Raw genomic sequence first — 17688 nt, forward strand, 5'->3', positions numbered from 1 at the left:
CTCACTGAATATTTTATATCAAGGTTCTTCTTTTATTATAATATTTTCCATTCTTTGATAGCAGGGTGGTACAGGACCACTGCCTTTTGGCTTACAGAGATAGCTAGGGCCTGTTGTCTGGTGAGCTGAGAGTACTGACATGGTGTTGAATTTGCATTAACATCAAGTTCATCATCATGAGCACCACAATTACTCCTCCTCCACACCAATGCTGATAGACATGACACATACAGTATTTTCAGTTTTGCCAGTCTTAGGCATTTAACTAAAGCTTATGAATCCACCCATTATCAAGGTGCCAGGTATGTTATCCTATAACTACTGTATCTTAAGGGGTCATTGGAGTCACATGCACAGAGTACAGTGAAATTCTGTATGTGCTAATCAAAATGTAATAACTATAGAGAAAGATTTGCATTGTTTGGAAGATTATTATGTAATCATAGGTTATTATGAAAGATGCGTACACATTAATGCAGTTTATTTATTCCAGATCAAAATAAAACCAATGTTTGATTTGTATTTTTTTGTTTTTTATTTTTTTTTCTTGGACATTTATATGGCGTAGTGAATGTTTGATTTTAGCAAGACATGTTCTAGTGCCATCTCCATAATGGGACTGGTGGGTGTGTGGGCATGCACATAATTATTCCCAGTGAGCTTATTCCTGTCTTTGCATCCTTTGCCTCCAGGATTTTTCTTTTGCCTCCATAACCCTAGACAACTGTAAGTAGTTTTTAAAAATTGTTGGGTAGGTTTAGATTACTTTGATAGTTTACATCTTCAGCAAGTCGGCTAATGAACACAGTAAATCTGGTAAAAAGCCTTTCTTTAAGTGCCATTGGACAGCCAATTCTCCAGGTGCTGTCCATAGGTCATAGCACATCAATAAGAGGGCTTCACTGACTATAAATACGTATGTCATAGCAGGCTGCCTCAGCTTAATGATTTTTTCTGCAGTTAACAAAAGGCAGATTTTCTTCTTTTCTGGGAGTATTTCATTATAATATAAATATAATGTAATCCACAATTTCTGTCTAGCCTCCTGTAGTTTGTGTCACAGCATGCTATATTTATGCATTTGACGATACAGAGCTGCTGTTTTGTTAAAGAAAAATATGAATGTCCCAACAAATCACAAATTGTAATTACTCCAAATAATTACAAAACTCAAAGCCATTAAAGCTTTTTAAATGTAGCCATTACTCCTGCCCATTTTTACTGTATTCCACCCTGTAAAAGCAGTAGCTGGTCATTAATACAGAGCTGCACTGTCGTCTGGTTGATTGTCATTAGGAATAATCTGATCGTGTAAGGCTATTCATAAATGCACGCAAATGTTTTTTGTATATGATGTTTGATGCCACATTTAATATATTCGGACTGCACTGATTTTTTGTTTTTGTTATGGTACTAATGTTACCAGTCTGTAGGAGACATTCATATTAAGAATTACATTGTGCTAATGTGCACCAAACAGTAAATTAGAACTTCCATAGAACAAAGAACTAAATTTCAGCAGAATTTGTTCATGACACTTCATACTGAATGTGGCTTTGCAGCTGATTCCACTGTCATGGCCATTGTTCTCAAAGAAAAAGGACTCAAAATACTTTAGTAGTTCTGATTTGCCAGTGGCAGACAGGTTTTTTGTTGAATTTTAAGAAGCTACAGGCGCTAAGATTTATCGTACATAAGGCATACATGGCTTGTACAGGCACCATCTACCTATTGTCACTGTACAGTAATAGTAAAGACTGAAGAAAGTGAAAACACTATTACTGTAAATGTCCATTGCAAGTAGTCACAGACTACCTCAATCCCGTGTGACTATAAAATTAGAGATACATCTCATCCTATTTAAGAATGGGTCTCAATTTGTAAGTTGTTTTATTGTTCAGACAAATTTGCACCAGCTAACCAAACACATGAGTTACATGAACAGAATGACCTCCTCTCCTCTATAAACTTACTGTTATTTTAATTTTTTTTTCTGCTTTCTTTTTGTGCCTGTGGCAGATCACTACTTACAAGCTAACTAAGTAACAGAAAATTATTAAAAATGACAAAATCACTAAATGGGCCTTTTTCATCAGTGAGCACCAAGATCAAGAAAATGATAAAAATTCTACTGATGTTGTTATTGAGTGATAAAGTACTGCATGTCCATTTGAAACAGCATTGATTCCTTCTAGAGCAAAGTACACAAGACATCTGTACTTGTGCTGTCCTGCATGCCAATGTTTCTCTCAACTCAGCATTTATCTTCCTCTAAAGGTTGCACTTGGTGCCAGCAGATTACCATTCACATCATTACAGACAAACCATGCATTGGATTGGATTTCTCCTAACACTTCTACGGTACATGCTAGTGTTGGATCTGTACTAAAATTTTGACTTCAGTATTGATACCAGTTTTTATGCCTCAGTAAAACAATGCTGAAGTAATAATGGCAACCTTAACCCCGGCTCACTCCAGTCTACCTAGTGCTCAGTACAATTGCACACTGTCATATTTTGCCACATAAACACATGGCCTTCCTGCCTTGCCACAACTCTGTGGTTCCTTTTAGTTTTATCCATCACACTGAACAGACATGGTGGGCCTCCCCATGGAGCCTCCAGCGCATTAAAGAGCAGTGGGGTAGGGGTAGGGCTTCCTCTGCTTGAAGAGTCAAAACAAAGAGAAGATCACAAGGTCTTTTAAACCTAGTTTTTTTCCAGTACTGAAAGTGTCAAACTGCTGGTACTATACTGATTTAAAAGTTGTTTTTTTTCAGTACCAGTTGTGGAAACCAGGGGCGCTCCAGCTGCCCCAACCCCAACACAGACAGGCAGAGATACAAGTTTAGCACAGCACATGTTTATTTACACACGGAAAGCATATCTCCCTTGCTCATTTCATCAGCACAGTACATCAAGCACCAAATACAGTCTCTTCGTCTTCTTCTTCATCCTCTCTCCATGTTGTCCGTCTCCAGTCCTCCTCTCGGCAAGCTTTGTCCCTCTTCCTCCCAACTCTGGCTGTCTGAATAGAGTGAGGCAGTTCCTTTTAAGCAGACCCTGGGAGTGTTCCAGGTGGCTCATTAATCAGACCTGGAATTACCCCCAGGTGTGGTGAAAGCCTCCTGTACCACGGAACCCAATAGGGCTGTGCCACACTCAAACTCCCAGCGTGCCCTGTGGAAATCCATGGTGCCGTAGCCACCCATGAGGGCTGCCCTCTAGCATCACAGGGAAGGTAGGACCCTTCTGCTCTCTAACCTGGTCCTTCTATCCAACTGGCGTCCCGGCCAGATAATGGCTGTTGCTGCCCGTTACACAATATACTGCCTAACTCTAGTACTTGCAACATGAACTTGCACTCTACTCTTTCACTCCTCATGCCACTTTCACCTTGGTTTTCCTACATTTACCTCACTTTCAAGCTAGCTTTCCATTTCAGTGTCTTCTAATTAAATTCCACTTCCATTTTTGCTATCAGTAAGAGATCATCAGCATACAGAAGTTCCCATGGCAGGCCTTCATGCCTTTCTCTAGTTAATTCTTCCATCACTATCACATAAAGTATTGGATTCAGAAAAGATATCTGGTGCAGCCTCATCTTCACCTCAAACATTTCACTATCCCCATCTATCTGCCTGTCCTGACCACCTTTTGTGCTTCCTCATACACTGACAACATCACCTGATCCAAATGCTTGTTCTCTCAACAAGACCCACACTCCAGTAGAACACCATTTCTAATGTAGACTGACATGAATACATATCTTTTCCAGTCTTTACCATTCTCCCTTTGCATACAATCATGTTGCATGGAAGTGTCAAAGATTAACCTCCAGTACCTTTCCGCTGTCTTCAACATTTTTGACACCACTCCAGTTGTCCACTGCCCTGAACTTTTTCTCACCACAAGTACCATTATCCATTCATTGCCTTCATTCTAGAAGTTCTGTATGTACTTATTCCTGATATCCTTAATACCATCAATTATCAGCAATTTACTCTTACCGTATCCTTTCTTTTGCCATGTTTCATTTTCCACCCTCATTCTGCAGCTCACATGCAAACTGCCACCTCTTCTTGTGCTTTCACAATTGGTTTTCAACAACATTCCACCATTGTTTCCTTCTTCTGGTGTCTCTGGAGCCTCTTTGTCCACCAACAGATTTGTTTCATTATTTTTAACGAGATATCCTTCATAGCTTCTCACTTGCCATTCACATCCACTGACTTCACTCACTCTTGCTACCAAAACTTCAGCAAATTTATTTCTCACTCTCTCTCTCTCTCTGTTAGCTTGCCTGTCTTCAGTCTGGTAATGTATACAGTATACTTGTTCATGGTTTTCTTCATACCTCTAACGAAATAATCTCCTCAACCAAGAGATTTCTCCTCATCAACAAATTTTCTCCTCATACATGTTGTGTCTAATATCTGTTTCCATTGTATCACTTAACTGTAGAATCCTCTCAACCTCAGCAGTCCTCATACAGTAGCTAAAGCCCCCATGAACTTCCTCATAACCATCAGCACTGACTCCAGTATGCTGATTTAGGTCACCACTCAGTGCAGTCACCCCAGGCATCAACCCCATTATCCTTTTCCAAAACTCACCTTTCTCTTCTTTGTACACATATTTACAGAAATCCTAATGGTAAATCAGCAGTGCATCAACTCGACTTCCTACTCTTTAGATCAAAATGGCCACAAACTGACCAGCACCACTTTCCTTGATACTGTTTCATTCCTGCCTGAATCCACTGTTTTTTGGTAACATTCTAAGATCTTCTAAAGCCAGACAGTTTCTACAATCTCCACATTTTCAGCATGCAATGCCTTTTTTGACACCCACATTCTAAAAGCTTTATTGGCTTACCATATATCACATAATTATTAGATCCAACCTTTGAATCAATACTAAAGTCCTCCCTGCTATATCCCATAACTGAGAGTGTTACATTTCATTTTTAGGTCCCCGTCTTCTTTGTGCTCTAGCACTTTAAATACACAGTTTTGTATTTCTTGTATATTCTGATGTTAGTTGCTTTGTAAAGCATTCAGTGATAAACTATGAAAGACACTATGTAAAATAAAATTGGTTCATAAATGTTTATTCTTTGCTTGTTTTTTTGTACTGTAATAATGATTTATAAGTTATATGATGTATTAACTTTTGCTTTGTTAAGCTGAAACATTGTGTTGTCATGGAAAACAAGGATTTAATGTGCCTGGGATGGTGTAGCGATGCAGAGAGCACCCGTTGGCCTCCATCTATGTTGCTGTGTGTGTGAACTTTGCATATTGTTTTTTGGTGTTTTTGTCATTTAGGTTTCATTGGTCTAAAGTTGTAAGGTGAACAGGCATCTCAGGTTATCCTAGGCGAACGTGCCTTGCCTTGTGAATCCATTTCTCCATGACCCCAAACAGAAACACGCTGTAATCAAAATGGTTAACTGAATGAAGCAGTTTTACCCACCTGCCTTTTCCCTGACACATTGCCCTCTGGGCAGATCCTTTAATGGATACTGAGGTTAAACAATTAAAAACTTTCATTTAGGACAAATTATGTAGAAAAAGAAAATAATCTCCAGCTAAAGTCCCAGTATTCCCTCAGTTTTGACTGTTCCACAAGCACCTGACATGACAAGAAAAATAAAAGATTACTTTTCCCCACGCTTACGCTGCCAGCCACATCTCTTGGAAGTCACTAACCCTGCCCAAGAGGTATTGTTTAAATGTTGTGATTTTTCTGCAAGTCATTTACTTTTGACATTTTGGCCATTTGCACATGCATTAGCATATACTAAATTAATTCTTAATTAGTTAATGCCTTTAGGACATACAAATGCTCTTAAATTTAAATACATTAATTCTGTTTGTGCATTTATTAAATAAGCTTATTTTTAGAACACGTAAAGTGCACCAAAAAATCTGAATCAAGAAACACTGTAAACCAAAGACACAACTGAAAGACACAGACTGGCTCACCGCATCCAAGGACAAGTGAAGTCAACAAGTGGATGGACCTTCAGTTCAGCTAATGAATTCTGAACCGTAAACTCAGATCCGCACACTGGATGTCCAGAAGGAGTGTACTGGATGCTCACTCGTGTCTGTACAAACTTGTCAGCTTATTCTCCTAGTGCTAGCATGTCCATGCAGATGTATCAACATAAGCAGCATGATTTTTTTTAATGAGTGGTGACATTGGTAGAATAGTACCAGCACTTTATTTTCTTTGTACATTTGAGGCAATAGCTTTCCATTTTATATACACATACACAATACAATTTTGGTGCACTGCTGTTTCCTCCTTGTAAGCATTTTGACTGCAGTCCATAAGCTCCCTCAGTTAGGGATTCAAACTCTTTGAAGAGGAGATGATCAAAAGAGTTCCATAAGGTCAAGCCAAGTTGTGGAAGGCAAAGAGAGCGACTCCAGAGCGGCATTGGCATGTCAGGATTGTAGCACATGATTAGGCACCATTGACCCTTCGTTCTTGTGCTGTAAGCCTCGCTTGCCACCATGGTAACATGCTGAATTGCGGAAATGTTAATTGCAAGCTGTTTGTAAGAAAAGGAAAAAAGGAAGAGAAACGGCAAAAGCTAATAAGACTTCCACCTAATTGTCTGTCAGGCGAATGAAAGAAAATAATGATGTCAGCTGAATGAGGGTAGCTACTTTTTTTTCTCCCTCATCATTTCAGTATCCCGATTACCTCCAGGCGTTGCTGATTGTGCTCATTTTTGAGCAAAACTAGACAGACACACATACAATACAAGCCTTAGAAGCTTGCTATTGTCATTAATTGAAAGAGGGAGAGAAATTGTGAGGCTGCAGAATTTATGACTCAGGGGTGGTTTTATTACATAAAAAAGTTTTTTTCTTAAATTATTTCTTTTATAGGTTAAAAAATTTCACTTTCTTCCTTAAGTTTTAAGAGTTTTAAAGATGGCCTCATCTGGTGAACGTGCAGGTGACCAAATGATACCATGTCTAACTGGAGGCTAGAAGCAACAAAACAGCCTACTGCCCACGCAGAGTTGCCTTTCAGTGGGGTACTCTAGTCAAGCAAGCTCAAAAAACTCACTTACTTGAAGATTTTGTCCTTCTACATCACACACCTCTGTTCATTTCAACCTCATTGCAGATGAAGAGTGTGTAGTGGAGTATTGATGTGTTCAGTTGTCATTTGATTTCCTGCCTCACAGAGACACCATGCAACCATCAACAGTTGTTTTACAAAAAAGATAACAGAGCTGAAGATACACTGCATTTCAAATGTTTGCTTCCAGTAAGGACAGTACTTTAAACAAATATTTCTTCATGTCCTTCCTGAATTCTAAACACCAAATATTGTTTTAAAAGGATTCCTTCCCCATTAACATTTAAGCATTCATTTATTTTCCATCAATTATCTGAGGGGGCCACAAGCTTATCAGTGAGGCCCAACTCATACTATGGGATCCCAAGGAGTTCCCATGCCATCTGGAAGATATAATACTCCCAGCAGGCCCTTTGACTTCCCTGTTGTCTGCTCCCAGCCGGTCATGCCTGTAAAGCCTGTGCAGGGAGGCGTCTATGGAACATCCATCAACTGCCCAAACCACTTCAATTGGCTCCTTTCAGTGCACTGGGTTTGCAGCTTTATTCAGTGCCTCTCCCACATATGTGTGCTTCTTGCCGTATCTCTAAAGGAGAACCCAGTCACCCTGGTTAAAAGGCTCGTTTTAGCTACATATACCTACAGTCTCATCTCTCAGTCATTACCCAAAACTCATGAGGATAAGTGAGGGCAGGAACATATATCGTCTTGTAAATGGAGATCTTCGCCTTCTGACTCGGCTTCTTCTGCACCAGAGAAGCATAGCGACTGCATAACTGTGCTCACAGCCCTGGTCTGCCTGTCAATCTCACTTTGCCCTTTCCCCTTATTTGTGAACAAGGTCTCCACTTGAGGTAGTTACTCACCTGCCACTGAGACAGTCCAACTTTTTTCTACTGAGGATCATGGCCTCCGATTTGGAGGTGCACACTTGATCACAACCATTCCATTGTGTGCTGGAGTTCACATCCTGATGAAGCCAACTGGACCACATTGTCTACATAAAGCAGTGATGCAATTCTAAGGTGACCAAACTCGACCCCCTCCCTTCCCAAACTGCACTTTGGTATCCTGTCCATGAAAATCACAAACATGATAGGAGACAAAAACACAGCCTTGGCAGAGTTCCACACCCCTTCAGACTGTTGTTGATGTTGTTGCATTTCTGCCTCCTCTGCAAGAGGGTGTTTGTGTCAGGTTCAGGAGCTCCTCTGAGTGTTCACTCCAACACAAGACTACATCCTTAGTCTGGGTCAGCATGTCTCCACCCTTGCTGAGAGCAGCCTGGGTGAAGCTCTGCCTTCCCATCCTGAGTTGCCTGATGGCTGCCAGAACCTCTTTGAGCCGGATCGATTTTCTTTTTCCATGATCTCTCCGAACTCATCCTACACCCGGGTTTTTGCTTCCCTGACCACCAGGGCCGCGTCCCTCACTTACAGTGTCCACCATTTAGGCCTTGGATTGCCACTTCTAGAGGCACCTATGGCCTTCAGGCTGCAGCTAAAATTGCTTGTGAAGGACTGTGCTTATGCAAATGAAGATGAGATGGTCAGGGATAGACTAGTGTTTGGCACAAACTCAGCAAAAGTGTGACAGAAACTTTTAGGTGCCGGGTCTGAGCTAACATTAAATAAAGCCATGGACATCGCAAGATTGCACAAGATAGCACAAGCACTGCTGAGAACCTTTGATGCATGTACTCCGAGCGGCTCACGTGAACTGACTGAATGCAGTATGAAGACAACAAGCAAGATCTCCAAAGAGCGCTGAACGAAAAACGCATTACACAATTGAGAAGGCAGCAAAAGAATATCAAGCGAGTGACGCATACAAGCATATTCATAAGTGCAGGTACTGCGGAAACAAAGCACACTGTGGAAAAAGTCAATGTCCAGCTAAAGGAAGACAGTGTAAAAAATGTGGTAAATTGAACCACTTCACTAAAGTTTGCAGGACTGGGAAAGGTAAACCAGTACATGCAGTGTGTGATGTCTCAGATAAAGAGGAAGACGAGCTGTTTATTGATGCAGTAAGAAAGGAACAACCCTCTGAATCTGAACAAGCCTTTGTAGACATATCAATAGGAAAGCAAGTCGTAAAGCTTAAGTTTAAATTAAGTTCATAGACACGCCGCCGCTAAATATTCGCAGGCAAATCCACAACTTAATAACGGGAATGCCTGTTAAACATCTTAGATTCACGAGTACTGATTTGGGTAGTGAACATTTCGATGAATAAAACCTGTTATCTTTACGACGGTTGACAAACACGGAATGTAACTTGAACACAACACATCCTCCAAATACAAACCTGATTGAAAGAAATAATGATAATCAAATCCTTGATGACAGCAACACTCATAACAGTGACAAAACAATTACATTGACAATCATGTTACGTTATTTTTAAAATGTTTCCTTTTCTTTTTCATAATTTCTTTAACACACTACTTTGCCGCTGTGAAGCACGGGTATTTTGCTAGTAAGAACATACATACGAAATATGGCAAATGAGAGGAGACCATTCAGTTAATTTAGTTAATAGCTAAGTTTTCTCTAGCACAGTCCAATAACAAAACACCAATCAGGTTTAGATCAGAGAGTCCGTTCCTCCCAATCACCCCTCTGCAAGTGTCCCCATCATTACCCACGTGGGCATTAAAGTTGCCCAGCAGAACTGTGGAGTCCCTTTGCTGCCCTTTTCAGGATTCCCCACCAAGCCTTCCAAGAAGGCCTAGTAATTCTAGCTGCTGTTTGGTGCATAAGCATATACAGCAGTTAAATACCTCCCCTTTGTGACCTTCAGTTGCACAGAGGTAGCCTCCTTGTTCCCCAGGACAAAGTCAAACATGGCATTGACCAAACAGAGGTTCCCTGTGTCTCTGTGGTTTTCTTCCTGTGCCCTGTCCAGTGTTTGTTACTGCCTTGTGCCCTATGCTAGCTGGGTTAGGTGCTGGCAGACCCCAGTGACCCTGTTCAGGACTAAGCAGGTTAGAAAATGACTAACTGACTAACTGTACTGGTTATTTGTGCTGAGTCACATCTCAAGACACATGGGTTCGGATTCTAGCCCAGTCACTTGAGGTGTTTGACCTTTCAACCAAAAGACCCTGTATGTAATATTTATTGGTGACTACATTTTCTCAGTATGAGTTAATATGTTATGCAGTGGACTGACACTCTGCTCAAAGGTTTTTTTTCCTGCCTTGCATTCAGTATGCTGCCGGTACAGGATTAGGTTTTCCCAATCTTGCACTGGACTAAATGGGCTTTATGATGGATAGAATCTTGTTCTAGATCTTTTGGTCACTGTTGCTAGCATATTGCTAATGCATGCAGCTATCAGTGGCTTCTTTGTACAGAAATATAACAAAACTTTGAGAGCTGGACAGCAAATCATACTAAGTCTTAAGACATTAATTCAAATTCCATCTCTTGGCTTCTGTTATTGCAGGCATGCACTATATGATTTTGGTCCAACTTTAAGCTTGATTTGCAGTTGCCAACTGATTTTCATAGTTGGCAAGAATTTCAGCTACATCAGCGATCGTTTTACATGCTGTATGAGAGGGGTTGCGATGCCCGAGTTCATCTTATGATTAGATTATTTTACGATCAGAAAGATTTCCATCATGTTAGAAATGTGGGGCCATGTACATGTATAGTATGAGTACCCATGATGTGGGAAGTCCATGCAAATGAACCTGTTCTTACAGTTTCAGCAAATAGACGACTGACAACTCTATTATGCAGTGTGAGTACTCACTTTTCCATGATTTCTAAAAATCACACAGTGCATGCCCAGCATTAGCTTAACCCTTATAACTATGAAGCTACTGGTGATGTAGAGTGTCACTGAGTGAGTGCAGTGCAGCTATGTTCCATGCTGTACAGTGCACATTTTAAAGCTAAACTTACTAGTCAAGGGAAATTGGACGGGTATATGCACTGGTGTATTCATGAGTTTATTCTGTGGTGGACTTAAACCTGTCCTTGATTATTACCTATCTTGTGCCCATTGCAGATTTTTAACTGTCAGAGATAGATCAGCATTAAAATGGAGCAATTGCTGGGCAGTCTGTCTTCAACAAAAATCACTTCTCACATGATGCATGCTGCCCCTCCTTATACGTAAGACAGTACCTTCAGGGTGCCACCCCCTTAACTCTGCTCAAGTAAACATAGCTGCCTAACAATGTGGGTTTTATTTTAAGTTTGTAAAACTTTTCCTGTCATCTTACAGTTATATGTATTATTCATCCTCATGATGTGGAAATTGATTAAGCAGGTCTGTTAACAAATAGATGGATGTATTTATTTACAGTATAGTTAAAGTTTCTACTGAAAGAGACTTAGGAAATGCAACTGTTAATATATTGCTAAATTACAGCAAAGGAGTGTTATGGGATGGGCCCAGGGTTACACACTGAGTCAAAGTATGTTATATAAGTGTGTTATAATGAGTATACTGTATACATATATATATAAAGTGTTAGAATTTACATTCCAGCATCTTAACCAGTAAGCGTCATTACCTGTGCAGACTCATTTATAATGCCAAAGAGCAATGTAACACCAAAGAAGTAGAAAAAAGAGAGCATGGCTGCCTATGTTCTCATGTATAGTTGAGTTGAATGGCACACATGAATCACAGCCAGATAATTGTATCTGTATCTGTATCTGTTAGAACCATATCCTATTATAGATTAATTTCTAAATCTACAATTTCCATGATGGAAATGTTTCTACACAAAAGAGCCAACAACACTTTAGCTTCCTGTTTAATGTCTTGTGGGTTACTGAATACCTGCATAGGCAAGTGTCACCTACAAGATGTTCTTTTATATAGATAATATTGTTAAAATAGAAATCTCTCAGACGTATTTGCTTATACCAATCAGTTAGCTCAAAGCTTTAATAAGATCTGTCTCTTGCAAGTGCCAGTCATTACCATGGTGTTTCAAGTCAAGGTACTAGAAATGTATTTTTATTAGTAAGACGGGTATTATAGCCAGTGACTGAGGGTACATAGTCTGTGAGTTTTTGTATTAACAAAACAGTTATAAGCACTATTGTGGCATTTGACCTGCTCACTAGATCAGCATTTTAGCAACATTAATTACTTCACATTCTTGTAAATTAAGTCAAAAAGACTTTGAATGAACACCTCCAATTGTATTCTTTTTATCTAGCAATGATATGTGGGTGTAATTTTAAGTAGATGACGAAGTTGCAGCTGGTACTTGTATTTCTTTGTATGGTTTCTGTGGTGACAGCGCCATCTTGTGTCATGTTTCCTCTGTGTGTTAAACTGCTCTAATGGATGAGCTAATTACTCATTGTGTGTGCATTGCTCCATTTCTGTTACCCTGTTTAACCTCTGTTCTTTACCAGGTGTATCCTGTTTGTGCTTATTGTTGACGGGCTATGTGTTTTTTGCCCTTCACTGCTACTTTACATTGTTGAGTAAAAAATAGATTAAAAATAACATTTTTTAGCAAAATTGGAATGTAATGCTAGGTGTCATGATAGAATAGTGGCAAGCACTGTTGCTGCATGGATCCTGGGTTCAAATCACACAGCCAGTCATTATCCATGTGCATTTTTACACATCCTGCCTGTGTCTGAATCAGTTTCCTTCCCAGGTCCCCAAACTCTTGCAGCTCAGTTTAATGGGTTGCTCTTGAGTGTAACTGTGTGTGGTGGTGTGCATGATTAGGCCTTGCATTCGTCCAGAACCCTGTACAGAACTGTTTCCTGCCTTGAGCCTGGTGCTGCCAGGGTTTGCTTCAGCCTCCAGTGGTGTGTAATATCTGATGTGTACAGTATATGCAAACCCTTGTTGTTTGGACTTATGAAAATGATTAAAGACACGTTTAACAATCCTGATAAGATTTCGTTTTCCCATCTGTTCAGTTAAAAGCTGTTATGACTATAGAGAACTCACTAGAAGGATGTTTAGCTGTTCTACAGTACCCATGATTTTCATCATCCCGAGACTGAGAAACATCCATCAGACAATAAACTGGCAATTGGTTGCCCAATATAGGTATTAAGAATTTCTAACAATCTCCAGAAACAATATATATATATACTGCTGTTTTTTGTCTTCATTACACGGGATACAAAATGAGCTAATGGTGTATATCATTATTATCTTACTTTATATCCTTTGCTGTAAGACAATTTGATATGTATAGCATATAATCACATTGTTATATATATACTAGCAGACATGGTGTATAAGAAAATGAGAGCTGATCAGAACAAGAAGGGATTGCTTGAATCTGTAGTCCTAAATAACAAAGTGTAAATTTAATATGTAATGTTATATCCAAATATTTTTACAATATACAATTAGTCTTTTGTCTAACATTGGTGGATGGGCTTAACCGCTGATCCAGAAATTCATTAACCAGTTTTAATAATTGCTAATTAATAATTTGCATATGTGAAATTATGTTTCAGTTATTTCCCATATCACAACATATTTCCTATGTAGTTTAAATAAAAGTCAATTTCTCAAATGTTATTAAATACATTTATAAATTGTATTTAGCATAATTATATTATTTATATATTATTATTTTTAACACAATTTAAAATACTTAATATATTCACACAGTTTTCATAACTGTATGTTTATCACAAGTGAAATAAAGGTATTGTTTTGAGTATCAATGAAAACTGAATATTAATGAAAATTTGCTGTTTCATACAATATTAAAAGGTCATTTTTGAGATTTCATGATTTTAGTGTATGCACCCTATGCCTGTAGCTTGATGTTATTCTGAGAATATTATTTTTTCATATCCTAATTCATTATCACAGGGAGCGGAGACAAAGTGTAACCTCACAGCACTGGGCAAAGGTGAATGCCAAAGACAAATAAAGTCACAATCACAGTAATCCAATGGACAATTTCAAGTTGCTAGTTGAACTGAAGCATAGCTTTTATGAGGAATGCAGTGTCATAAGGGAGAGGAGAGAGAGAAAGAAAGAAAGAAAGAAAGAAAGAAAGAAAGAGAGACTATTGGGAGCTGACAACGGACCACCCAGATTGGGACCTGAGTGCAGCCATGCAACAGGTGACACCTCAGCACCACACTGGAGTGCCAATCCTGCCATCAACCCCTGAGTTTTCCCTGCAAGTTGGAGGACCTGCTTGCAGGGCTGGATGCAGGTTATCATCATACCCAGGACAAAGCAATTGCAGGTTAAGGGCCCTGCTCAAGGGCCCAATGGAGTAGACTCACTTTTGATGTTTTTGGGATTCGAACTGGCCACTTTCCGATTGCCGGCAGAGAGCCCTCAGCTGCCATCTCAGGCCCTGATGTTTTGAGTTCGATCCCCGTAAGGGGAAGTAAAGGTGTGTACACCTGATGAGCCCCAATTAGAACAAAACATGTAAGGGAGTCTGAGTAAAAAATGTGAAGTAAAACACATTAAGAGAACAGAATAGCTGAGCTTTAAAGCCAGACCCAAAGATTTTTGAGATAGCATCTTCAAAAATGCCTTTGACTGGTATCCATGTCACATCACACCTGGTCCCTTTTCCTCCCGCAGGTGGTAGGCCCACAAGAGACTTGTCACCAGTCCTGTTTGTGATATTCATGGACGGACTGTCAAGGCACAGCTGGGGAGAGGAGGGTGTCCAGTTCAGTTGCCTTAGAAATGAGTCATTACGTTTTCCAGACAATGTAGTTTCATTCATCAGGCTGTGAACTCCAGCATACAATGAGATGGTTTGTGACAGAGTGTGAGGCAGCAGGGAATGAGGTTCAGAACCTCCAAATCTGAGGCCATGGTCCTCATTTAGAAAAGGTTAGACTGTCCTCACTGAGTGGGAGGTGAGTTACTGCCTCAAGTGAAGGAGTTTAGGTATCTAGGGGGCTTTTTATGAGCAAGAGGAAAAGTGCAGTTATGTGGTCACTATACCAGTGGCAAAGAAGGAGCTGAGCCACTAGGAAAATCTCTTGATTTACCAGCTAATTTACATCCATACCTTCACCTATGCTTATGAGCTTTGGGTCATGACTAAAATGACCTTTCTAAAAAGGTAGCTGGGCTCTCCTTTAGAGATAGGGTTGAAAAGCACAGATGTTAGGGAGAGGCTCGGAGACAAGCCACTGACTCTGCATCAAGAAGAGCCAGTTAAGATAGTTTTGGCATCTGATCCTGATATCCCCCAGATGCCTTCCCGTGGAGGTTTTATAGGCACAACCAACTGGTAGGAGACCCCTGGGAAGACCCAGGACCCAATGGGAGAATTATACCTCCCAGCTGGCCTAGGAAGGCTGCCTTGGGATCCCACTGTGAGAGTTAGAAAGTGTGATAAAATATTAACATCTATCTGTCTGTCTATAGATACATACTGTATAGGTATACATATTTATATCTACATGTACATATTAATTATATATTAATAATTGTGTAATAACCCTCTGATACAGATTTAACTACATATTGTAAATAAACATAAAGCTTTATTACACCTATGTATTTTTTGCACATTTTCTATTTAAAATATGTATTTTTCATATGCCAAAAATCAGTATATGTTTTGCTATGAAAAGCATTGACGTTGTAAGGGCAATATCTAATCCATTATACATGCATTTTTACTTTGAAAAATATATTTAATCCTCCAGTTAGAAAAATATAAATGATGTATTATTTTTCCATTTGGGGTAAAAGAGTTCTTCTGCAATCAACATAGAAATGCAAAATTCAGTGGATAATAATTATTTTATATTACGCTTCTCTATGGTTCCCTTTTCAGTAATTGCTGAGTTCATTAAAATGATTATTGCGATGAGCTCTCAACTTTGTCCTCTTTATGTCCTGACAAATTATGTATTCATATCATCTGTGGCTTCTTTGCATTCTCTCCTGTATATCTCTTGCACTTTCATACTTCTTCAAAACTTTTTAGAGCTGATAAATAATTGAAGAAAGCCGAAGTCAACATTTAAATCACAGGCTTTGTGATACTGACCTGTTTGTTCATCGCTTACTTGAAGTAACTAAAATTAAGTATGTCGTCTTGTGGGTTTCGTAGCAATTTACAAACGTATAGTGAGACAGCAGGATCATTTATTTACCTGCTCCTGCCAATTATCCATGTCTTCATTCAAGGTCTTATTTATTTAAGCCCTTCTCCACTTTCAGTGTAGTTTGCTATAAGGGTTATACACTATTCATCATTTTCACTCAGATATTTTTGATGACATAGAAACTTGGGAGAGATGAAAAAATAATGACACCAATGATAAAGAAGGACAAAGTTTTGTTGAAAGACCTAAACCATTTAATGCTGCACATGCTTAACTGACTCAATTATTTATTCCTTCTTGTAGGTCAAGCTTCCTTTTCCAGTAGATCAAATCACAGATCTTCCAAGGAATGACTTCCAAATGATGATAAAAATGCACAAACTGACCTCAGAGCAACTAGAGTACATTCATGACGTCCGTCGGAGGAGCAAGAACCGTATTGCTGCCCAACGCTGTCGGAAGAGGAAGCTTGACTGTATTCAGAATCTTGAATGTGAGATTCATAAACTGGTACGTCTGTCTGATGCCTTGTTTGTGCATGTTATACAGTGCAATGGAAAATAAATATAAAAACCTATATGGTAAAATGTCAAAAACAATCAAGCCACGTGTCTTTCGGCAGGCTTAACTAAGAACCCAGCCTCTCATATCTGTTAGGAATTCCTCCTTCTCTACACTGTATACTGTACTGCACTTTGTAAGTTGATACAGCGTACACAGTACCGAAAAACCCAATATTCATTGCATTTTTATCTCCTTTTTTATACCGTTCCCCTTCCGAGTCCTTGATGTAATGGTCAAAGTCAAAGAATCTGTTTCCATGTTTGTATCGTATGACAGTGACTTGCACAGCTTAGAAAAAGAGACATTTGGATGGAAGTGCCAAGGAGTGAATGAAAGAATGTAGTTCTGTTAAAAGTGTGTTGGGTGTTTGGTCAGGGGTTGAGGGGAGAGCTGGGGGGGCACTTAATTAGGTGCCTGCCTTAACCTGGCCTGGCCCAGTCCAGCCCAAGCAGTATTGTGAGACAGTGTTAAGGTGAGGTGTAATTGCACTTGATTCCAACACACCTCATAGCTTTCATATTTTGTTGTAATGGGAATTATTTTATGACCATTTTTCAAGCTATTAGGAAACCTTTTATAGAAGGCATCCTGAGATTTGAGAGGCAAAGTCTATAGTGAGCCCCATGAATTTTCACTTTTTACAAGCATATCTGTATTGCCACAAAAGTTGTGCTATTTGTTGCTAACATATGTACTCAGTTGTAAAATATTTCTGTGTCAAATACCAGATTTTCCAAAGCACAGGAAGAATGTCTTCCAAATATTCGTCCTTCTGACCTCAGCAGCCTTTTGTAGAATCTCTTTTTCTTTTAATTAGGTCAGGCATTGTGTAAATTAAAGATGTCATTTTACAGTTTTATACCCTAGAGCCCAAAGTTATAGGAGCTGAACAATTCAAAGATACCTCTTTAATACAGTTCCATGTGTTAGTATGCAGTGTTATTTTTGGTATGAAAATTTT

The 17688-nt window shown here is 39.3% G+C and overlaps 1 protein-coding gene across 2 annotated transcripts in view; it reads left to right on the forward strand.

Moving 5' to 3' along the window:
- The window catches only part of bach2b (BTB and CNC homology 1, basic leucine zipper transcription factor 2b), a 287410-nt gene that overhangs the window by 262599 nt on the left and 7123 nt on the right, over positions 1–17688 (forward strand). For both annotated transcript variants that reach the window (XM_039747980.1, XM_039747981.1), the window contains one exon: positions 16467–16673. In XM_039747980.1, coding sequence (XP_039603914.1) covers positions 16467–16673 — 207 coding nt within the window. The remainder of the gene's footprint in view (positions 1–16466; positions 16674–17688) is intronic.

The sequence above is a fragment of the Polypterus senegalus genome, chromosome 3 (assembly GCF_016835505.1).
Source record: "Polypterus senegalus isolate Bchr_013 chromosome 3, ASM1683550v1, whole genome shotgun sequence".
Classification (NCBI taxonomy): Eukaryota; Metazoa; Chordata; class Cladistia; order Polypteriformes; family Polypteridae; genus Polypterus; species Polypterus senegalus.